This window comes from Sipha flava, unplaced genomic scaffold (genome assembly GCF_003268045.1).
Source record: "Sipha flava isolate LNK unplaced genomic scaffold, YSA_version1 528_pilon_pilon, whole genome shotgun sequence".
In the NCBI taxonomy this organism is placed as follows: domain Eukaryota; kingdom Metazoa; phylum Arthropoda; class Insecta; order Hemiptera; family Aphididae; genus Sipha; species Sipha flava.
In genome coordinates this window covers 62,618-88,778 of record NW_020273510.1, presented here as the reverse complement: position 1 = coordinate 88,778, position 26,161 = coordinate 62,618, and the positions used below count along the sequence as shown (strand labels likewise).

At 34.4% G+C, this 26,161-nt stretch overlaps 1 protein-coding gene across 1 annotated transcript in view; it reads right to left on the bottom strand.

The window, feature by feature from the left end:
* Window positions 1–188: 188 nt before the first annotated feature.
* LOC112690915 (palmitoleoyl-protein carboxylesterase notum1) overlaps window positions 189–26,161 on the bottom strand; it is a 49,118-nt gene continuing 23,145 nt past the window's right edge. Inside the window, exons 2-12 of the mRNA XM_025565019.1 lie at window positions 16,168–16,272; window positions 15,166–15,266; window positions 14,836–14,888; window positions 12,888–12,983; window positions 12,733–12,793; window positions 11,905–12,069; window positions 11,019–11,305; window positions 8,552–8,687; window positions 7,075–7,418; window positions 6,147–6,287; window positions 189–1,115 (exon numbers count right to left, since the gene is read on the bottom strand). Of these exons, the coding sequence (XP_025420804.1) occupies window positions 970–1,115; window positions 6,147–6,287; window positions 7,075–7,418; window positions 8,552–8,687; window positions 11,019–11,305; window positions 11,905–12,069; window positions 12,733–12,793; window positions 12,888–12,983; window positions 14,836–14,888; window positions 15,166–15,266; window positions 16,168–16,272 (1,635 nt within the window). The 3' untranslated portion in view covers window positions 189–969. The remainder of the gene's footprint in view (window positions 1,116–6,146; window positions 6,288–7,074; window positions 7,419–8,551; window positions 8,688–11,018; window positions 11,306–11,904; window positions 12,070–12,732; window positions 12,794–12,887; window positions 12,984–14,835; window positions 14,889–15,165; window positions 15,267–16,167; window positions 16,273–26,161) is intronic.

The window sequence follows — 26,161 nt, the reverse complement described above, 5'->3', positions numbered from 1 at the left end:
GTTTTCATTACATGCCATGCACACACACATAAATAAATATTTGCATATAATGTATATATTATTATTTTTATAGATAATAATGTTAAAAATAGTGTTTTTTCAATCATTACATTAAATAGTTTTGTTTATTTGTCATAAAAATATGTTTTACACACATTGCAAATAAGAACAAATAATTATATCATGAGTCGATAGTAGTTATATAAATTATACAAATCAATTTATAATTTACCTTATTAATTTTAATTCTTATTATTTAAAAACGGTTTCTAAAGGAGTGAACAGTGTTTAAAAAACCATTTGTTTAGAACACTTCACCTTTTTACTTTTGGTCTTAATTAAAATTTAAGAATTTTAACTCCTAAAGAATCTAAAATAGTAATTCCTTATTTCTATAGTATTTTTAGGTTCAGTATGTTATGAATGCGGCTCACAAAATTAAGTTCAGTAGCATGCACTATTGAAATTGAATTCAATGGTTTGTATTGTTCCATTTCAAGGACCGCATTCTTAAATGTACAATTAAATTATCGTATCAACTTATTTTTAAGTACATAAATATTAGGTGTTAAACTATTTTTAAAAATTAAGGAACAGGTAGTTTGGTATACAGTATTGAATTGGAAAAATCTTATTGGCCCCGTAAAGGAATAATTGTACTTATGAGTAACGAAGTACTATTTAAAGCAGTAACGTTTGGTTTCTTAACAAAAAAAAATTTACAAATAACTATTATATACATTAAAGAAAAATAAAAAAAAATTGACTCAATTTCGTATACTAAATTTTAAAACATACAAACATTATTTTTTGGTAATAATTTAACGTGGGCGACACATTTTTGAAACTGCGTTGACTCGTTCGTCCTCCTGGGGGAAGGGGGGAGGGTTGTACTGCTGTTGATGGGTCGCCGATGGTTTTGTGTGATGGTCACGAGGATGAATATAGTATAGTTGTAGTAGTTCTCTCTTAGTTTGACTGTTGAGTGAGTAAGTTGAGCAACTCTCCGTGATCCATGTGTGTCAACGATTCCATGTCGATTCCCAGCTCAGACGACAGACTTGGTATGTCCACGCCGAACGACTGTAAAAGCTCCAGGAAGTCTATCTCCTCGCCTATAACATATATTATGCCATTGACTATTTAATGGAAACGTCAAGCAAGCGGTTTTTGAAAAAAAAAATACTTTTCGAAAACTGTAGCCTAAAACTCAAACGATAGCCTGAGAAATCGTAACCGAATTAAAATCATTTTTATTTTATAAAATTATATTATGTCGAGCATCATTATACAGACCACCGTATAAAGTAATACATGTAATATGACCGATCGATAAAGTCATAATTTGATTATAATTGCTTACTAATAGGGCTCGGATTTTAAAGCAAATGTTCCTTTTTATATATTTAAGATAGAAATCTAATTTTTATAAATAAATACGTTTCACGTTAATCTGATTCGAAATAAAAGAAGTTATTTTTGCTTTTTATAGTATAAATGCTTTTTTTGCTTTTTTTATTGCTTTTTTCAGTTATTCAAGCTGTAGAATTTTTATTTGTTTGTTATGTTATTGTAATGAAAAAAATGTTTATATAATTTATAAGAAATGTGAAAACCCGCAATAATAATTATAAAATTAATATAAATATAGATATTATATTTTACCCATCGTCGGACCGTAACCGTCCATTAGTGTGGAACGACCTTAAACGTATAGATTATCGATCTACAGACACAGCTTAGGCCAGAGTTTCTCAAAGTGTGGTCCGCGGACCCCTGGGGGTCCGCGAGCCTATATCAGGGGGTCCGTGGAGTTAACCCGAACCCAACACAACCCAAAAATAAGTTGCTGTTAATTAACGTTATTCTGTATTCGAAAGCACTTTCTATAATCTATACCAGTAGTTTTCAACTAGTGTGACGCGATTAATCTATTAATAGTTGTATAATTTTGTATTTACCAGTATAACACCTTTACTCGATGAAAACTGATAACTAACAAACATAAAGGCAGGCTAATCGCTCATCATTAATCGTAGATACGTATCATACAATAAAAGTACTCGTATTTAATATTAGTTTGCCCATCGCAGCCGTCTCGTTCGTTTTACGTCGCGTCGTTGGTAAGTGTTGGTCTTAAATCTTTAGCTATGGATCGTTGGTTAAAGACGGGTACTGTACGTGAAACTGAAGTGCCGATTGAATCTAATGAAGGTGGCAGACAAGCCCTTGTCCTACCTAACTTTGAAAAGCGGTCTTGCTCAAAATCTAGTGCTAGTGTTAATAAAGCCAAAAAACGCAAATATTGTGACGAATATTTAAACTTGGGATTTGTGCAAGCGGGTACAGACATTGAACAAAAACCGCAATGTGTTTTGTGTTACGAAATACTTTCAAATGAAGCAATGAAACCTGCTAAGTTGCGTAGACATTTAGAAACAAAACACTCCGAGTTTTCTGGTAAGTCAATAGAATTTTTTAAAATAAAAAGCAATGAAATGAAAAAGTCAAAAAATAAAATTGAAAAAATTGCAACTGGCACTACAAATGAAAAGGCAACCATTGCATCATATGCTGTATCTCTGTTGATTGCTAAGTCGGGAAAGCCTTATAACATAGGAGAGGAGCTTATTATGCCTGCTGCAAAAAGTATGTGTAGCATAATGTTAGATGAAACTGCGGCCAAAGAAATGAGTTTGATTTCATTGTCAAACGACACAGTTAAGAGAAGGGTTGACGATATGTCTGAAAATGTGTACTCCCAATTAATTTCACGTTTGAAATTTACGGAAATGTTCGCATTACAACTAGACGAGAGTACAGATTTTACTGATAAATCTCACTTGCTAGCTTTTGTCCGTTACGAACACGAAAAATATGTCATTGAAGATCTGTTATTTTGCAAAGAAGTAATACATAACAATGCAAATGATGTATTTGAAGCTCTTAATGACTGTATTTTAAAAAATGAACTAGATTGGAAGAAATGTGTTGGGTTAACTACTGATGGAGCTGGAGCGATGGCGGGTCATAAAACTGGATTGATGGCTCGGGTAATGAAAGTAGCGCCAAACGTCAAGTGGACACACTGTTCAATACATAGAGAGGCTCTGGCAGTGAAGAAAATGTCAACTGAGCTTAAAACTGTATTTGACGAACTCGTCAAAATTGTCAACTACATTAAGTCTCGGCCCTTGAACTCTCGCATTTTTACCAAGCTATGTCTGGAAATGGGAAGTGAACACGAACAACTATTTTTACACACAGAGGTTCGCTGGCTTTCTCGAGGAAACGTTCTTACACGTTTTTTTGAACTAGCTGATGAAGTAAGAATATTTCTTTGTGATGATACACACAAAAAGTTCATCTTAAGAGAAAAACTTAATGACTTTTCATGGCTCTGCAAAATTGCGTACTTAGCAGATTTATTTACACATTTGAATGTTTTGAACATGAAGCTGCAAGGACCTGATACTAACATATTCATAGTAGAAGACAAAATCGAAGCAATGATTGAAAAACTAAAGCTGTGGGCAAATCGAGTTGAAAGAAAGTCTTACACGTCATTGCCTGTGTTACAACAATTTCTAATCAAATCAAAAGGCAATCTACCTGTTGAGGTTCAAGAAATGATTGTCGAACATATGATAGACTTAGCGAGTGCTTTGAGGAAGTACTTTCCTGCTCCAGATAAAAAAAGTGACTGGATGAGAGATCCTTTCAAACAACAAGATGTTGCCAGCCTTACTATTCTCTCTGAAAATGAGCAAGATCAACTGGTAGATTTATCTTGCAATAGGGCTTGGGAAATAATTTTCAAAGAAGAAAAAGATATATGTCATTTTTGGTTTCTTGTCCGGTCGGAATTCACAGATTTAGCAAACAAAGCCCTCAAAAAATTTGTGCCTTTTTGTACGACTTATTTGTGTGAACAGACATTTTCTACACTTTGTAACATAAAAAGTGTTAAGAGAAATCGACTGAAGAACGTTGAACCAGCATTGAGGTTGAAAATTTCAACAATTGTTCCCAAAACTTTGGACATTATAAAGCTTAAGAAACAAATGCATTCTTCCCATTGATAGTATTTATATATTTATCAAGATGTTTTATGTTAATAAAAATATTTGAGTACATAAACGTTTTTTTAATTTCCAGTCCTGATGCAAAAACAAATCAAAATAAATATTTTTATCTCTGGTGTTTCATATCAAATTCAAAATAAAATAAGGAAATAATATACTATACTTTTTCAATTTTTTTTTTAAGATCTTTTTTTTTGCTCGTTTTCCGAAAAATAAAAAAAATTACGCTTGAAACCCAACCGGGGGTCCTTAAGGATTGTAGATCTTTAGGTGGGGGTCCGTGATTCATTTGACTTTGAGAACCTCTGGCTTAGGCTAGGTTCACATGGACGCGCGTTCACACGCGTCAGTTGATCGCGCGTATTTAGATATACTGGTCGCAAATAATCGTTCATATGGCACGTGTGATCAACCGCGATAACGACGCAGTTTCTATTTCCGCGCGAACACGCGCGTGACACCGCGGATTGAAATATCATGTATTATTATCGGACCGTTCAATTGACACGCGCGTTTCGATGCGAACGATCGAATTTTCATCTATAGTTTTTGAAAACAAGTGTTATTTTAAATATGGAAATTGAAATAGATATGTTAATTAATGAAATAAAAAAAAAGGCCTGCCATCTGGGACATTGTCATCAGCGTCTAAGGAGTATTTAATTATCTCCACTAGGTCATTAAATGATTTTATGGACATTTTAAAGTAATTGAAAAATTTGTCATGGTGCTCTATTAGTTTAGGATATAATGTAATACTAAATATAATGTAATAATAATCTAAGACTTAAAAAAAGCCTTGTTTTAAAAATAGGATGAACCCAATATTTCCTTTCCGTCATTTGTCTGCATCTTCTCATCCTTCGGTGGACGGGCAATAAACACACAGCATCTATCACATTCATTCTTCATGACAATTTGAACTATACTAAGTAGTATAGTTTTTGACTAGAACATTCCCGTACAACGCGCGTGACACGCAGCCATCCGAACGGTTATATGCGCGTTCTGTGGCGTGCTAACGCGCGCCATGTGAACCTAGCCTTAGAAGTCGATAGCTTATTGGCTATTGCATATAGCCTGTAGAAACTACTCTCAGTACTCACTAATCGTATAACATCGTTATCGAAGTATGCACCGTAGAGCGGTCATTTTCTATATATAAAAACATCCTGTCAGACAATAGAGTTAGTTTAACTTCTGAAAATCTTGCCAAATACATTGTAGTAAATTCTTTTTTTAATTTAAATTAATTTTTCAATTTTTTTTTACTCAGTTTTATAAAATTATAACTAATTTATGTTAACTTTTTGTGATGCTTTTTTTTGCGTTTTTAAAAATAAATATGCTTCATTTTTGCTTTTTTTAAACAATTTTGTGTTTTTTTTTGTTATTTATTATGCTTTAAAATCCGAGCCCTACTTATTAATTAATATTTTGTTTTTCAGTACTTAATACAAATATTAAATAATTTTTGTTGTTATTTATTTTTTTGTTGTATAATCATTTTTTTCAGAACATGCCGAATGGCAATAATTTTATTTAAATTTGTATTAAGTTATAATGAAAATCAAAATCAATCAAAGTACAAAAATGTTTTCTCTTGGCATATTTTTCATTACATTGCAATTATTGATCGATAATGAATTAAGATAATAGTAAGTAATATAATACATTAATTTAAATCTAAGACTGCTAATTTCTTGTTTGAATAAAAATACAAATTATATACTTTCCCTCATACTTGAAAAAAAAAAAAAATCTTAATTTAAAATATATATTTTTCCTGATTTTGGGGGGTTAACACCCCCTCTCCCTGTGGATCTGCCACTGATAACAAATGGTTCATCATGTCCTGAGATACCCGCAGAAGAGTTGCGTATAGTGTAATAGGAGGAAAGACAATTACAATTGCAGGGCGTCCTCAAAATTCTTTTAGAGGACAAATTTAAAATGATGCGTGAGTCAATAACTTATAGGAACTTAAATAGGAGAGCAATTAACTAAATAGAGTTGTAGACCGAAACCTAGGGGTTGAGAATAATAAAAAAAATTACATACCTGTTGCGGGGTTCTGAAGTTTTGGGCACGATTGGTTGCACTGCGGCCAAGTACAGCTTTGGATGAACTGATGTTTACAGCCAGCGTGGTTCTTGTGATGGCGTCTACGTTTTCTATGAACCCTGTCAACTCCATCGATCACTGCGGAGAATAAAAAACATACATTATGTTTGGAGCCAACAACGGAAATAATATTTATCGTGCGGATGTCTGTAAAGGTTGTATCACTGTGTCTGACTTTTCGTGGCGAACTCGCGAATTGACATGATTAAATCTATCTCCCCGTTAATTTCCTCAAATTTTCCTAGAACCAGGTTAGATTAGCTACATATTGTTTGTTTTGGGTAATATGTCTGTCTCAATAATTAAATACCTATTAGCATTACATTTTTTATGTTTTTTTGTTAAGAGAACTATTCTCAATCCTGTTAGTTAAATTACAGAAAAATCTTTCACAATAGACATGCGAATTAATGATAAAAAATAGTTAAGAATGGAGCATGAATGTTGTGGTTCCCCCATAGGTGCAACTAGAGCCTAAATATTGGGAGTGCTGAAATCGGCGAAATTAAAATGTATGGTTTTCATTGTAATTATTAAATATTGACCTAAAAAAAACCAGGGGTGCTAAATTTGAACTCAGGAATGTTAAAGACCCTTTTGCGCCCTCCTAGACGCATCTATGGTTTCCTCTACTTCAACCAATTCACGCCTGCTTACACTTATATAGTAACCCTGTATTTTAGTAACCGTACGTTAAGTTGCGTTTTACTTTTGTCGAAAAGTCATTAGGTACTTATATCAAATTTCTCCATGAGAGTTTCTATGTCGATGTGTTTTTCGCGGATTTTCCGATTGAAAGCGTATACACACGGTGTTGGCGATAAAGGTATGGCTGAAAAAAGAATATTATTATCATCGTTGTTACCTCTGGACCGTTGTTGACCGCTGATATTGCCGTTGTTGTAGCTGTCGTCGTCGTTATTGTTGCGGCGCGTCTTCTGTCTTCTCTTCAACGTGTTCTCCGCGGCCGTACGCCGATGTTTGTTTCGGATTCTGGTCACTGCTCTGTCGTGGTGGCTGTTATTGCTGCTCACTCGACTGCCACCGCCGCCCACAGATCTGGACTTGCCCCCGTTGATCTTCGTAAACCTTGTCCCCGTCTGCCAGCAGTGTAACGCATACGGCAGCGACACCGAGTCAATCTTGATGTTCTTCCAGTCCTTCTTCGTGAGCACTGTGTGCGACACGCACGACGGAGCGAACACCCACCTGCTCGTGTACCAAACAAGAATATATATAACGTATGTACCTACACAGGTAAACGCCTGCAGGTCTTCCGTAAACCGCCACTGGTTGCACTTGTATCTACAACCACACCCCCAACTTCATACCCCCGTCGTGTACTTTGATGTCCACGTCATCACCGCATCCCCACCCTTACTTCCCTTAGACTGCCGGTGCGACTAGCACTACTTGCGAACAACATAGTAGCTATTAGTTGGTTTAAGTTTGGCCAATGTGAAAACGTGTGCACCTCGTGGGCGGTGACCACCGGAGTTACATATTTTAGCTGTGGAGAGGAGGATCCACGGAAGGACCCGACCCAGGTGCGATTTATACTTGTTACTCTGCACATTCTCCCTCGAGCTTTAGGTCAATCAAATGTTTATATCGCAATGGACAAAGAATTCTTTGATGATGTTATGACATAAAAATGCATACAGTTATTTCTTTCAAATTGTTTAATCATTTTCTATTATTGTAAGCTAAATTTTTACTAGGTACTACTTATTCCTTTGTGAAATTATATTTATTAGTAGTATTACATTAAATATATTGTTAGGGCCGATTTTAGCTTTTTCAGCGTCTCCGATACAATTACTTTGGCGTCCCTTTCTCTTAAACAATTTAAACATATAAACAAAAATTTAAGGAGCTGGAGAACCCATTATAATCAAAATTATTCAAATAATAAATAATAATAATAATGATTAAGTTAATTTATATTAAGTTACATTATGAAAATTATTATTCTACCAACAGTAGATGATTTACGTCGTCAATGTTTAATCAAATTAATTTTTAATTTTAATGCCTCTCACACGCTCTTCCAATTTTTGCGTCCTGTGCATACGCACGCGTCGATCGTTTCTAAAGCCGGCCCTGTATATTGTTACGTAATGTTGTCTGTCTTTCTAATTATTGTCAATGTACTTGAATCATATTCAAAGGGCCGTAAAATGGATAAATGGATAATCTAGGTTAGGTGTGGGCGAAAGTCATTTTCATTTTCAGGGAGAGAGGAAATATTTTGAACGTAGAGAGAAACGCAGTTGTTATTGCATACAAAAACCAGACATAAGTATGTAACTCCGGTATGCGTTTAATGTAAAGACACTTACGTGACGTTCAGCAAAGACTTGCGTAGGCTCTCGCCCATCTTGTGTATATAGTCCCATTGCTGTTTGGTAACCGGTGTGCCGACGTCGTTTTTCAGTTGAAACTCGTCGTATAGCCATTGGAACACGAACAATGGAACTACAAGGGATCAAATAAAATTTTGTAAATATTTCGTTGATAAAAAAATATAATTGTGCGCTTATACTGCCCCTTCTTTTTCGAACGTGATCATGTATATTCTAGCCCAAGAGTCATAGATGATCGAGCCGAAGGAACAATAATAATACCTGGGAGGTTTTTTTTTCAGTTAATACCGATTTGTAAAAAATTGAAATGAAAAAATAAATCACCCAGTTTTTTTTCTTTGAAAACTAACGAGCTTTATAAATTAATGTGTACGGAGGACAATGGTAATTAAGATAACTGACTTTTGCTCGGAATTATGTGGCATAGTTTTGTATACAATAGGAAAAAATAAAATAAAAAAGATTAATACTTTCTTTGAAGCTCATTTCGGTTATTTTTTTGTGCAAAAAAAAATTAATAATAAACTCTACAGTGTTGATAATTTATTTTTGCTCCTTCAGAGATTTTTTTATCGATCGCGTCACTTGCCTGTATACGCTTAAAGATTTCACGCAAACCCCTTAATTCGATTAGCGACGGTTTTTAATCGTATACAGGCGCGTACTCAGGGGCGTATTTAGACTTACTTTTAGGGGGAGGGGGCGACTCAAATTTTTTCTTTAATTTAGACTCAAAATTTATAAGTAAAATTGTTGGTAATAAATCAAGTGTATCCTTATATATGTGGTTATTTTTTAATCTAATGCTAGATCCACTTAGAATCGATTTTGTGAAGTTCTTTTTTAACAGCGGTCTGTGTTTTAAAAGTTACACTTGTATTTTATTTTATTTTTCACTAAGTATGGACCCGACAAAAATCCCAATTCAGTTTTCACAGTTACGCATAATTTGATTTTGCTATAAAATGATCCACATTATAAAATTTGAAATGTGTATCTCTCATAAAATTAATTCCATAAATACGGATTCAGGGGGGGAGGCAATCGCCCTTTCACTCACCCTTAAAATACGCCCATGCGCGTACTGGCCCATCGGAATACCGGAAAAATCCTTGTAGACCCTCTTAAAAATTATAAGATCTGGGTCCCCTACCAAAAAGGTACCTGTAGTTTCAGTTAAATTCAGTAATTTTATTATTTTTAACAATTTTAAATGAATAATTGTAAAGAAAAAATTATATTAAGGACAAATAATAAATTCCATTGGTTATTTACTGATAATGCAATTTTTAGTGTACTATAACTACTAGCTTTGATCATATTTAACTATTTTATACTTAGACCATTGATTATAAATAATAGTATTTTATAATCAATGCTTATACGTTTATTCATCGAAAAACAAATAATTTTTATTTAGAATTCTAGTGAGAATAATAAGATAATAATAATATAAGATAATAAGATAATATAATAAGATCACTAGAAATGACAAAGCGGCATTAGAGTATATGGTATATATACTGACTGTTTTTGTTTATAATAAAATTATTTATAAATTACTCAGATTACCTAATAATTATCAACGATAATTTTGAATACTCTCAGGAAAAAGATAATGTAATGTGTATAAGAAAAAAAATGTTATTCATGTTTATTATGCATAACAAATGTTATTTATGCGTTCAATATGTATTCTCTAGAGGGATGGCGAACTTTTTTGGTTCAAAAGCCAAATTTTCCTTTTAAGGTTTTGATAATTGTTCACGTGCCTAAAGAAAATTATATTTTCTAATAATAAAAATAAAATTACAGATTTATTATATTATTTTTATTAAATTTTAGTGTACACTGAGTGTATCAGAAGAAAAACTAGAGCAATAATCGAACGACTATACGTGTTACATTCGGAAATGACTAAAGACAACGATTCTATGAGTGGCAAGTATTGTGAGGTTAATAATAATGATCTGCCACCCCACTTGACCTTATTCATGTCGAAAAATCGCTATCATAACGATATATCGGAAAAATATTACTAAGAATAACTACAGGTATATGACATAATCCCTGTATCAGAACAGGCGTCTTTCGAAGTTATGATTATGTTCTTGGACTGGTAACCACTCGAGAAATCACGTGCGAAGCCATACTGTTATATTATGTTCATGCGTTTCATCTTGATTAGCAACCGACATAACATGTATAGTTGCCACGGGTCAAAGGAAAAAAAATAATAAAAATGAAAAAATGAATCGCCCATAGAACCATTTAGCCAGAACTTTAAAAGAATGACATCCGTCCCCGAACCGTGTTCAAATGAAACCATAGTAGTGATGAAAGGATCGGTTGTCACGTCGTTCGCGTCACTCCCGTTGGACACTTTTAACTGCGCAGGTATTTGAAATAGGGGTGGAATTTCGCGCGGACATGTGCAACTCACCGGACAGTGTGGGGTAAATCTTGTGCCCGATGAAACACTTGGACGGTTCGTCGATGTAAAGGTTTCGGCACCGGGACGGTATCTGACTGTGCCAGTAGGGTATACCCAGCTTCACGGCTTCGATGGGTGACGCGTCGGGCGTGATCAAGCTCTGGCTTTCCTGTACGTACGGCCGTTGCTCCACGAACCAGCCGGAGTCGGTGATGCCGTGAACCGACATGCCGCTGTACTGCCTCAACATCTTTTGGATAGGATCTATGTTCAACATGACCCCGACGCCTCCGGCACTGGAACAATACGTTATCAACAGGTCAGCGAGTCTAGTACAATGCGGTAGGTGTACGGTAAATGGGAATTCGTTCGCGAGCCCTCGGAGGAGAACGGAGTAGAAACAAATAAAAATAAACCCGAACGAGTCCATACGGTCAAACGGAACACCTGTTTTGACCGGGTTGACCGTTGTCGAGCAGTTCGTGCGGTGAATTTTTCGCGTCCAAGCTGAACGTTTAAATTTGTCTCGAAATCGCGTTGTGGCGCGCGGCTATAAAATATATAACGCATACCGTAATCATATGTTATTACGTTAATTTTACATTGCACGTTACAGGAGACTGTGGTCGTAACAAACGTACCGCGTTCACGTATCGCAGAGCGACGTTGAAATACGTTTTGAAATCGTAAAATAATTAAACGCCACTGAAATCGATGTGCACAGGGGGCACGTCTGCCTTTAGGAACGTTATGGGTTTTCCTCAGTCGCAACTTTAAAATATAAAACCGTTAAAGTCGTACTCGCACTCTGATTTATCGCCGACAAAAAGTATATAATCTTACATATTTGTACATTATTATTATTATTATTATTATTATTATTATTATTATGTACCTGCTTCCAGAGAGTATGAGCGCGTTGGCATTGGCCAGTCCCATGGTTAATAGTTCTCTGATGACTTGCTTAATCACTATGGAGCCCATAAAAGTGAATTTCGACCCGTGCTGGGGTTCCGCTCTCCGACCCGACCATATATCACTCGTGCAGTACGGCACGAAACTGAAATAATAACAATAAAAAAAAGGAGATGATTACTAAGTTGTAACGAAACGATTGTACCTTATAATATCTCATTGATAGGGGGAGAGGAGAGAAGAGGGCTTACGGAGACTCGGTCCATTAAGATATTTTCCAAGCCTCCGGAATATGTTTTAACACGTTTGCGGAGTATCACTTTTTTGTAAATGTACGTTTGGGTGCGAAAAACGAACTTTTTTTCACTGTATATTCCAAAGCGTCACACGTGCTACGTTTATACTCGTACATTTAAAATTAAATCCAACAAAACGAAAATTTAAACCACCCTCCCCCGTCCCCAGTCATTAAAATGTGACCACTCAATGTACGTTCGTGGTATTATTTCTGAACTTTAAGACCGTCGGTTTTCAATTCTAAACCGTTGTACAACGTGCGTTACCTACTTCTCTCGGATTGAATTCGTGCATAGGTTATTCGTTGCGATTCGTATCATCAACAGTGACATAAATTTATCACATACTAGTGTACAACATAATAATATTAATAATATTAAAGTTAATATTAACATGTAATAATATTATTATTTACCAAACTAATATATAGTGTAAATATTATTCAACACGCACGTCTCGGATCGTATAGTATTTTATATAATATTGTTACGCCATCACGGGATATACTCACACATGATTGGCCTGCCACCAGTAAGGATTTTCATTCGCACTGCTGGACAATATTCCTCCAACTGAAAAGCGATAATTACAAGTTTAGTTTTGAAGGCTCAAATGAAACCCATCGCGTTGATGATGTATTACGGTATCATCATTAGTTAACCTAACCTGATCGCGTCTCGGGCCATTCTTTCGACGACATAAGGAATTCAGCTCGTGACCATCTTTCGTCGCAGCTCTGTTTGTCATAACAACACCAACCCTCTACGAATATAAAACACATTAACACGTTTTAATGTCAATAGGAATTATTGTGCTATGCGCGCTCTACAAATCAAAAAGCTGCTCAAGTCACTCGATTTTATTTGTTTATTTATTCGTTTTCATTATGGGCCGTGGCCCGGAAGTACAGAATATAAATTTAACATGATATATGGTGCAAAAATGTAAGATAAATAATTCAATATTAAATAAAATATTAAATTAGGTCAGTTAATAAGCGAGTTGAGGTACTTATTCTGGTCGGGTAAATATATTCTAGATAAGCCATATACAAGTAAAAGTTACTTGGATATACATTGTTGATTGTAACTTTTTCCGTTCAGTTATTATTTTTAAATATTTTTACTCAACAAGGAATAAAGTTATTCTAATCAAATAAAAAAAAAGTTCGTTTAATACACATAAGTACTTAATTGGATTTAAATAAGAATTAAAATATTATACATTATGTGGTCATGTTTTTTAACAGAAAGAATTATTTTAATTTTAATTCTTTAATTTATTATTTCGTCCGGTGACGGCAAGGGCGCCCATATGGGGGGTGGCAAGGGAGGGACATGTCACCTCCCCTGGAAAATGTCAAAAATCTTGGAAATTGTTTACTATGATCAGAATATATTTATTTAAATAGAATTTAAAAATTTAATTTAATATATGAAAATCTATAATTTGTTTATGAAAAATCTATTTATTTAGTTTCCAAAATCAGGTTATCAGATATAAATAACAATACGTTTTTCCGTTTCTATTCTACGGATAATTATCAATTCTTAAAATATTGTGTATTTCCAGAAATACGGTATGTATATGTGTGTGTGTACACAATCATAATATTTATATAATATTTGTAAATTAATATTTTAATAAATATAACTAATGTTTTAAGTGTCCAATTTATATTATTAATTAAATAAAAATTTCAATAAATTACTTTTATGTTAAATTGATTAGATAATTATTATTTTATTGTCTTCCGGTTTGATATATATATAATGTAATAGTATAATGTAAAATTGTAAACCCCTTCTTATATCGTGGGTCATTCCTATTTATGAATAGATCGATAAATTAAAATGCTGTCCCCCCCTTGAGAATTTTCTTATGGGCGCCCTTGGGTGACGGTGATAGTAAAATACTAAAAACATATCCAACGATTTAAAACAAAAAGTTGTTTAGTTTTGATACAAATTTTATTTAAATTAAATGTAGGTGTCATCATATAAATAGTTGATTTATTAATATTTAAAAAACCGATGATCGGTGAAATGTATTTATAGAAAGTTAATCGATTTTCGTAAATTGTAGTATTGCGCAGCCTTGTAATTATTATAGACTTAAATTCAGTAGCGTGGTGAAAGGGTTTTTATGACGTCCAGGCTGTAAAAATTGTATGGATGAGTGGTATTGTGTGATTGGATTTAGATGTGTAAAGATTTTGGACGAATACATACTTAGCAAATTTCTAAATTTTAACATATCATCAACACGAAAAACGAATGCAAAGGAACACACGTCAAAAATATAACACATGACAATTAAATCAAGAATGTATTCTGTATTCTTTAAATTAATTTGAGTTGATTTCAACATAAAAGAGGGAAAAACCTATTAGTTTTTGTTAATCTGAAATTTGAGTTGGCAAAATATAAGTAGGTAATTAATTCAATATTTAATAATTTTTAGTATTTTTTAATTTATATTTTTAAAAAAATGTCAATGATGACATTTTAGGGAAAAAAGTGGGTGGGTAGGTAACAAAAGATGTGTTGTGCGTTATGGTTTATAAATGTTCACCACGCCACTGCTTCAATCGTTGTTCATCGTCGCGGCTCACCTTCAAGGAATACTATCCACGTTTTGCTGTAGTTTGATTGGCGCAAGTAAAACCTACGAGAAAAAAATAACGAACATTATTCGCAAGAATTTTATAAGATTATGATATATTATTGTTATTAATATTAATATTAATATTAATCATATAAGAAAATTAAATTTAAAAACGTCTAATCAGTTTTTCAGATTCAAAGTCTAAACTCTCGCTCTCCACTACCTCCCGGAAAAATCTCTCAACATCCGGACTTAAATTATTAACATCTCGAGTAGATATACGTTTTTAAATCCAATGTGTCTTGTAATACAAGTTAGTCGGTTATAATATATTTACCCGGCTGGAGATCCGTCGTTGCACGTTACGTCTGGCGAGAGCATATGTTTGATCAAAAACTTTTGTTCCACGTTACGCGCTTCCACATAATTACTGGTGTCCTGCGGACGTAAACACAAAACACAACAGTGCATCAAACAAACACCGCCATTGATTCGTCGTATTACATTAATTCGTTATTATAATTTGTTTCATAATAACTTTATACTGTTACCCTTTTGGTTCGCATAGGACTTTTTCCTTATGCTGCGACAACAATACATGTTGATTGTTTTACATAATATATACAATATAAACATCGTATACTGTTTTATATTATGTAATATTACAGTTGGGATATTTATGTCTAGAAAAAACTATCGGAAATGTAAGCAAATACTGAGATACTCAAAAAGTATTGATTTACGATTTGATTTTCGTTTTATTGATTTATAGTAACAAAAGAAAATCATGTAAGTTATTACTTATCATATAAGTTTATATTTGCACCGTTTATTTCGTGCTAATTTTTTATTAAATTAAGAAATAAATACTAATCGTTTAGTTCAGTTGAAAAATACATAAATTTTTTTCTCGTAATTTTAATTTACCTTAAATTTAGTAAGTTAAGTAAAGTTAAGTAAATTAAATATTACTAAATTAGTTTCTGAATTTATGCGAATCAAAGAAGGATCTTTCTAAAATATTTTTGAGCAAGACACACAAAAAAGAAATATTAAGTATGATAACTATGAATCTCGTTGAAAAATTTACCGATCTGTTGCTATTTTCATTGAAAAGTGCATTTTCTTAGACTTTGCGTTTATTCCTTAAGACCTTAAAATCGCAAAACTATACAATACCTAAGTTGAATCTCGTATACAAATTGTACGATATGAGAAATAAATTTCAAACAGGTTCTGAAGTGATTAAAAGCAAAAATATGAGAAAGTTATAACCATTCTAATTCTATGTAGTACACAAGTAACATAATATAATACTTAATATATTTAATCGGTTTACCTGTACTACTCGATCGGAGGACACCTGGTAAGTCAACGACGACGAATCATCTTGAGCGGAAACTGACCCGCAGGATAGGAAAATGGCTGATACAACGAATAAAATCTGAAAAAATTTAAACCCAATAAATAAATATACATAAATATGTAATATACTATTATACTATGTGCGATCACCGACGTGATATGGAATGTTGTATTTGGGTAGATAAATTGCATCAAGTGCAGCGAATTTCAGAAGTTAAACGCGACTCGACGATAAATAAAATCTCATTGGAAATAAATTACACAACATATTGTTAAACATTTAAAAGTTATCGAGGTCTTCATACCCTTGGAATGTTATTTTTGTGCAAAGTTCTCAACATATAATAAACATCTATATTTTTTATCTGAAAAGCAAACGTCGTTTGGCAGAAATAATAAAGCTTTGATAGTACTTGAATTACATAAAAGGGAATGAGTTGATAACTAAATATGTGTGGGGTAGTTATTCGGTGTAACTATCGTACTTGCAGCAGTAGCGTATATAGGTTTTCATTTCGGAGGAGGTCGACTGTGTATTTGATTTTTGGATGGAAGGGAAGGAGGAAGCACACTATTACGAAAAAAAATTACTTTAACACTATAAGACTTCTCGACTGTCTTTACACCATCAGAGAAATAAGAAACTCAATTTTTTTTAATGATTTATTATTTTTTATAAGTATAAAAACTACATTGTAATATACAAATTTTTTATTAGAGTCACTCAAAATTCACCACATATTTTCTTAAAAGAATAAACATATTTAATAAATATAAAATTTTAAATTATCGCATAAGCAACGTTCTCAGTGTCGCGACAAATTTTCGGAAACCCTCAGCATTAAGACATATCCATGTTAAAAATAATAATTTTTAATAATGGTGTTTTTAATTTTGGAGGGGGCCCGGGCCCCCTCGGCCCCTCCCATAAATACGCTCCTGACCTGCAGTATATAGTGTGTCCCGTCATCGTGTCACTCTTGCACATGAAACAATGGCCGTATTCGGCTAGGTAAATTAGAATAAAACAATACATAATATATGATTTGTAAAATAGATACTTGTATTATTAATATTTTTTAATGTAAGTACTTATATAGAGCGGGTTCGTCGTATATAATATGTATAAACCGTTACGGGCTACACACACATATATATAACATATAGGTATATATACGAGTATATGTATACAGGAAACATTTATTTGCTCTCGACTAGAGGGGTAAACGATTCGTATGGAATGCGGAGGAAAATAGAAAGAAAAAAAAATAACGAACCGAACATTAGCGTATCAAAAAAATTCGACTTTTTTCGTTTCGTACGCGGTATATCACCGTCGTCTTAACACCGCGAAGCAACGATATACTGCAATATAATTATACTTACGCCAGTGGCGATTACGGTCTCTATTTCAATTAGGTTTTTTCAAATCAAACCGTTTGTTTCGAGTAGACGTAATTGCACGAACCTGTTACCAATGAAAAATTACCGCGTATTGGTAGTGCACGATCAATATTACACAGATATCGCGTATACAAGATTGCTGTTAAACAGTTCTAACCTCATATAATAAACGAAGTATGTCGACGGATGTGTCGTTGACTATTTGTTCTTATACAAATCGGTGTCCAAGTGGCTCGTTTTTAGTTTGCGTCTGTGGATGTTTTCCCGTAAACCATAAGACGTAATTTTTAAACTAAACTATCAATTTGGGAGATAATCCGGACCGTCTATTCGCGACCGTGCAAATAGGTAGAGGCAAGGGGGAAGGGGCTTATTTCTTCCAAATATTTGTTTAGCCCCTCAAATGTGCATTAAATCAAAATAAAAATAAAAATATATTTAACACCAACCTACACTCGTATCATAAGTATTGAAAAACACAATGCGATGCAGCAATCTATTTTTATGTTTTCCCCATCAATAAGTCATTTGGCTGAACAGAAAGAGAAATAGTTACGATACTCTTAAGACCGAACGTCTGTAAGCCAAATGAAAATTCAAAGGTCGGCACGACACCATTTATAAGCGTTGCCGTCGACCGTAAAAACGAATCTGTACGCGCATCGGACGGCATACTGACTATTTATAATGGATCGCATATTGTCTTTTTATTAACTAAAATCGTTACGGTCAGCACTCACGTGGCATCGAGGTTAAAGTAGCACGGTATACGCGAGCGGTATGTTATTTTCCTCAAAGTGTTAAGTAATTAATGTCGAGAAATGCGATACAAAAGTCAATGATTCGTAGACGCGTTTCGTTGAAACTCATTTTTAGTTGAGAACGCGCATCGTCCGAGGAGTAAAATCGTATCGGTACAATATCATATGTTCTTTGACGTAGGCATGTTCGTGGTTTCAAAACGGTACACATAACGAAGCATTTATTTGGCGCACCAAATAAACGCTATCCGAAAAATTAAGTTTATTGTTTCGAAGTTTGTTAGCCCATCCTCGAGGTAGTACAAAGTCGAGTCGAGTACCGTTTTCGATACGGTTCCGCTGAGATGTGCTGCGGACGAAAGGAGGAGACCGGGGACGGTGATTTTTCTAAAAGTCCCCGCACAAAGGTGGATACGATCTACGTTATTTACGCGCGGTGGTTTTTCGCGGGCCCACCATCGGTTCTACCCGGTGTGTTGCACGGATCGCGTATTGGTTGCATTACAACACCGCTCCGTCGGATACTCGAATACGGACGAATTACGGTGTTCTAGGTTACGTCCGCTTTGAAATGGTTTCGACCATCGGCACGGTCGAGCGGTATCGCGTTACGGCCGCGGTGACGGGTGTACGCCGCGGCGTACGTAATAGGTATCGAGTACGTAGGAGCGGGCACCGGTTGTGGCGGCGAAAGATGAAAGGAAAACACTGACCTCAGCCCGTGACGCGCCGCCGCCGTTAATTACACGACAAACAAATTGTCCGTCGTCGCGCGCGCACTATATGAAAATAACAGTAATAATAATAGTACCAACAGAAATAATATTAACAATAATAATCATGGCAATAGTAATTGTAATCGTAATATATTCCCTTGCGTACGTGCAAATCACGTGTTAGCTGCGTGAGTTGTCGTTCGACGACGGACGTCGTGTGCCGTGGATTCATACAAAATACAGCTTTACGCGCGGGACGGTTGTTTTCGGGGCGTGGGGCGGCAGTGCTTCAATCGCCGAAAATTCGATGAAAGGAGAAACGCGAAAATGTTGCGGTGCCGACTTTGTCGTAAGCCAGATTTTTCCCAATCTATTTTTGATGGACAGGTCGTAAGGGAATCACGAATAATTATAATCGCTCTGGTTTTGGAAACGTTCGAGACCGGATATATTATTTAAAACTTTGGACCCTTCCACGAACTTGGGCGGCCCATCATAATCGTCGCTCTTTACGAATCCATCAAACATATGTTATGGTCGAGATGTGAAAACCATTTGTTCCCTCCGGAAATATCACGATCAATAACTGGCGTTCCAAAGTGCTAATAGAGATTTTTGAGCGACCCCGCTTTCTAAAACAAAATTTCTAGTAGGCCAGCATTATATTTACACCATTTTTTCTCTATACTTCGATTATCTGCAGCTAGAAATAATTTTTTTTTATCTGTAATTCTTTTTAACACACTAAATGTTTCTACAAAGTTACGTTTTTTTCACAGGATGTTCATAGTTTCAATGCGACAAAATGTACAAAATTCATTCTTATTTGTGTTTATGAAATGGCGGGTTAAGTTAGGGTTAGGTTAGTCTTTTACATTCGTTTTAGGGATCATGCCGAGTGATATTATAAGTTTGAGTTGACTAGTCAGAAAAAAAACCGAGTAGCCCCATCATCATTGTTCCACCGCGGACTGAAATTTTTCAAAAGCATGTACGATCGTTACTCCTATGGCCTCACCAAACATGCGAGCTGCAGTTACCGTTCGCACGTACATTCTTTTCGCAGTGCTCGCGAACGCGACGATGCGGTAGTCGACTTGTTTTGCACAAATGAATTTCGTGTTTCTTCCCCCTCCCCCTCTAGTTTTAGAATTTGTCGTCGTTCTCGTTACCGACCGTCACGCGCGCGTAATTTGACGCTGCCTGCGGCGGCGGCGGCGGCGGCGGTACGAGTGAAAAACGTGCGCGCACAATGTCATCATATAGATCTTTGCCCGCAGTGGTCGACGATCGTTAATGACATGGTATCGCTTAAAAAAAGAAATTAAAAATATCATTTAAAAACATAATACAGGTAGGTAGCGTTTATTTAGTTATTTATTTATTTATTTTTTAATAACGTTCAATACGCATTAAAAACACGAGTCATCAGGGCTGTGCGAGAGTTGCGTGTGCATCGGGCGCCAAAAGCTTTTTCATAATCTAAGTAATATTACTGAAAGTTAACTATATTATTTAACTTAAAATATTTAATGCGTTTAACGCCATGGTATCGACGCGTAGTCGACATCATTAACATAGTCTTGATCGGCGGTGTTGCTAGTTCATTTTTAGTATTGGTATTTATTTTTGCCCCGAAATCGGTCAGAAGACAAATTAACAACATACCATTTATATTATATTATTATTGTTACTTGATATAATTAATTTAATAACATTAATAACATAAATGAACATCGACTTGATCGATTTGTACGATTTTATTTTAAACCCGTCTATGATAGATATTTTCAGATATTTATAGTTCATGAACGCAGAAGTTGCAAAGGTACCCAATTATTTTTCATTGGCAATTATTTAAAAACCTAAGTTATTTTTTGTGAAATTGAATAAATTTAATTCGTAAATAAATTATACTGGTTTAGAATGATAAGTTATTATCTACAGGTTTTGTTCTACCTATAAAGTTATTTTTTTATTTATAGAGCTTTTAGAAATACTACTATTGCTCGACAATTATAATAAAATACATCGATTAATTAATTAAAATACAATAGATAAAACATATGACATAAAAATAGTAAAATAATAAAATATTATATACAGAAACCAGCCCTGTGAATGAAGAACATAAATAGAATGAGAACAGATTTTGAAATTTAGAACGCTGAAAGTATTGAATGTGTTATTGAGAGATTAATAAGGATATTGCGTTTGGTAGGTAAGGAAGGACAATCAAAGACAATATAAGATTGAATACAGATTTTTTTTTTTTCTAAATGGAGTATGCAGAAAAGGGCACAACTTGATGATAAGAGGCCCATGTGAAAATGTCCAGAATTATATTATTATTTATTGTTATTATATTAATACAAATAATATAATATATGTATATTATAGATTATAATAGGAATATTGTAAGGGAAAAGATAATATCAGAAGATATCTTGGAGCCCTCCAAAACTGGGGGTCTCTGTCAGGAGCGGATTGGCAATTATTTTCGGCCCAGGAAATATGAAACAAACTGGCTCATGAACTGCAAATTAAACTATTTTACCCCTCCTCCCTTTATTTTGCATCAATTTAAAAATTTGTTTAGTTTCACCCCTAAATTAATAAAATCTACAATCACTTTACAATAATTATAGCTATAATAGTTTTGGGTAAGTCACATGATTAATCAGTTCCAACTTGAACTTGAAGTTTGATCTTAATGCATCTTTAAATATATATTTATTTTTTTTATGGTTTTTATTTATTTTACAAAATAAAACTTTTTTTGCTAATTATATAATAACATAGAGCGGCCCAAACAAGGACCGGCCCATCGGGAAGATTTCCGATTTCCCGATAGGCCAATCCACCCCTGGTTTCTGTGAATTTTACACCCAATACTCTCGATAATTTCACAACTGGAAGGGAATCATTAAGATTTAATTTGCAAGCAAGAAGGTAAGAGATGATGGTCAATGCGTAATCGGTTAAATTTGATTATTAGGTATCTGGATAGAGTAAGATCGTTGAACCATAATTTTTCTGGTATAACGGGAACTATAAATTTAAATCTAGAGACAAAATGTCAGGGTAACTTGTTCAATTAAGTGGACCAGGGTGAGAAAACATGGTGTCAAATTATCAGTTTGAGTTATATTACTTATATTGTTCTTTAGTCGTTGAATATTTATTTTATTAATTTAATAAATACAAAATAAGTAGTTGTATAAAACCCTCTATTCTTAAGTAGTCTCCTTATAGTTTAAGCTTAACTGTAATTATATGGTTCAAAAATATTTTGTAGAGAGGTCATGGCGTGAAAATTTATTTTTGGCACCGGGCGCTAATTATGATAGGCACGGTACTGCGAGTCGCATACAGGTATATACATGTGTGCGGGTGTGTGTACAGCCGTCTTAATTGTGTACAATATAGCGATTATAATGTATACGAGGCGTAACGGCGGTGACCGGTGTAATAATACTGTGCGTATGTATACCGAGATGCATATGCGTGTGCATGTAGGTTGTTAACGAGCCGTATTTTACTATATTTTAACAAGCGTGCCCGTTGTTTTTGGTGTATTCGATTTTCGTTAGGTATCTACGTGAAATACGTAGAATCATAGGCACAATTTTTTGGGGGGGGGGGGGGGGGGCTTGGGTGTGCTTAGCACCCCCATTTTTTAAATTAGCACCCACAAATATGTTCATGCTAATTTACATTTAAGTACTCATTACTTATTATGTATAGAAAAATAGAGTTTTTATTGTATAAATATATAAATTTATTATTTAAATAATGGTGGTGGAAGTTTGTCCTTCGTCTTTTAGGTCCTCGAACTGGATAATAGTAATAGGTAGGGTTACCCGATTTTGAAATCCCTAAACTTAAACCCTTATATTGAATGACTCAAAGACTTTCAAAAAATTAGGTATTTTTAAAGTTCTTTATTTAAATCAAAATCGCCATTAGACAATTTTATCAAATACAAAAAAAAATATCTTTGCTACAGAGTATACTCTGATTTTAAAAAAATGACCTATTCAAAGTACCACTGCATGCCAATTTTAAAAACATTTCCTAGAAAAAACTTTTGGACCAGTATTTCTATGCGAAAAAGTGTTAAAAAAATAAAATACAAACATTATTATAAAACTATAATATTCTTCGCTTCAATATTATCTTCATATATATACGGTCAATCGGGGACTATATATTTGGATTTTCGGTATACATAAGACGAATGCATTAATACTGGTAGTCCATGAACTTCAGTAATCAATATAGCACTTACGGTAGTTTTTCGATAAATCGAATGTCAGTAACTCGGATTGTTCTAAACTTCTCTACTTGATTTCTATCCACGCACACATTTCTGTTGAACATTTAGACTTGAAATTTAGTTTGCACAATCAAAAGTACTACGGGTTTCTGAAACTTTTTACTTGACGGAATACAAGAATTTTGTAACAAAATGTTTTACTTTCGGGAAACACTCCATCAAGAGTATAAACTGTATTATTTTGTTAACCATTGAGTAGCACTACGACCATTATCGTTTTTATTTAATTTTAATTTTGTTTTATTTCATTTCCAAACCTATTTTAGGAGGATCATTTAAGTTGAAGCCGAAAGCTTCACAGTTGGATAACACTATATAATATAGAGCACGTTTTACGCAACAACGTGCGGAGATATCGCTTATGAAAGGTTATCGCTTACGGACGATTTTTTCGAATTTCTCTCGTGCATTGCTATTTTGCGCATCGTATTTGACTTCAAAGCGAATGCGATATAATATACACAGCCATTGTTTCAGAAATAAATGATCGTTATGCAGATTGTGTTTCGCATTCGCGCGTAAAACGAATGTCGAGTATATTATATTTATTTAATGAAGACATTCCTTTAAAATTTGTTCGAACGTTAAACTATTTGCGTAAACAATAATACATTTCTTATAGTACATAGTCCAATAACAGAACTTATATTTATATTCATATACGTACACATACATGAATATGCGGAATGGAATATAATATTCTTTGAAACTAGACACTAAATATTTTCTTTCAGAAATTCCATTATATTGTAAATCTTATTACCTTTTAACGTTAACTCGTTTCGAACCATTTCACATTTTCTCTCCCTTACCTTTTGATTAGGGGTTGTATGTGTTTGCATCGACAGCTCCTAGAATTAGCGTTTTTTATTTGATTTTATAATCCATTTACGGCAAACGTTTATCCGTCGCGTAATCATTGCAGAAACGTACATGTATAAATATTATTCTTGTTTAATATTATATAGTATGTCCCCGACGAATTAGTTCCCGGCAAGCAGCGTATAATTTAGCGAGCGATACCGAAAACCCGTTTAAAAGCGTTGCGTTTCGGTTTGATTGGAATTTGAGAAAAAAAATAAAAATAAACGAAAAGACACAAAACACATAAAATTACTAATCTCGTCGTGGTGCACCAGCGCGCGCGGTGAACCGCTGCTGGTGCTGCGCGTGGAAACCCGAAATGGCCGTTGTAATATACTACATACCATACACACGTACGCGCGGCGGCGGATACTTCAAAGGGTGTAATTTACAACCGATTCGAACGAATTAGGCAGGTAGGAGCGGAGAATACCACCGCGAGACGGCGGCTAGGTGGACGCGGTTATGAAGGAAGACGGGGAGTAGTAGAAGAAAAGAAAAGGAAAGAAAAGAAGAAGAAAAAAGGAAGAAAAAACCATTCGATTTATAAGTGCTCCCGGTACATTGTGTGTCGTGTTAAATCCAGTAGCAGACTAGGGAGATCGTAATTTAGCGGCTAATTGGGTACCAAACAGGACTGGCCGAGGTAACGCCCACCGTCGTGTACGCCGCCGCATATTATTTGTCTGCCGTATATGTATATAGGTATTCCTTCTACATCGCGGTGTGTATACGTACAACATACGTCTTAGTACGCGCGGCGGCGACCTATCCGGGTTATACACGTAAATAATGTTAATAATAATAATAATAATAATAATCGAAACGTGTATAACGCTCGTTTTGCCGCCAAAGTCATTACGATCATATTCATGGATATATTGTATGGAATAATATAACAGGCTTGAATCGGACGTGAGCTGTTGTTAAGGACCAGTTAATATAGATACATATTACTACTTGCGTATAATAACAATAATAATAATAAGAAGAATAATAGGAGGGCGAGGGAATCGAAAGAAAAGTAATAAAGCGCGGAATTATAATAAATACGTGCGCGCGTATTGAGGGGTAGAGAAAAAAAACAATTTTGGTTTAACGGAACGAGCCGACATTTGTCGAAAATCTAAAGAAAATATTAAATACAATTTTATCCGTTAAAGCGTACATGTTTACGGAACATATATTATGATCGCGGTATACGTTCCGTTTGTTTATAATCATCCCGAAAAAATATTTGACAAAACAGCTGCTGCTGTCCTTTTACGAACATTATATAATAATCACTTGCGGTCGTGTGATTCCGCGGCGTAACCTATTGAAAACAGCAGCGGCGCAGAGAAAAAATAACATTCCTGATACAGATCGCAACGAAACAACAATGGACAGTGGTTCATTTTGAATATCGCGACCGTTCATAATATTTCGGAAAAAGTGAAAGTTTCCTAATCATCGTTCAGCAATATTGGTGAACAGCATTTATCGTTTTTCGCGACGAAAACGCGCGCATGGACACGCTCGCGGCAGTAGCGTAGATACAATTCTTTTCTGGGGGGGGGGGGGTGTTTAAGAGTAAGTTTTTAAGTGTTCGTAGTATATCTTAAAACGAGATCATATATAATAATATTACATTTAAAATAGTGTTATTATGTCCCGTATTAATGAAAAATATTTTGTTATTCAATTTTTAATATATACCTAATCATAGTAAAATCAAAATATTTTACTATAATATATAAATATTAATAAATAATAATCAAATATCATTAAAAAAAAAAATCTGTGGGGGGGGGTGGAAACCCCTTACACCCTCCCCGTAACTACGCCATTGGCTCGCGGCCATTGTAAGACCCGTATGATACTAGTTTTTGTACTACAAACACG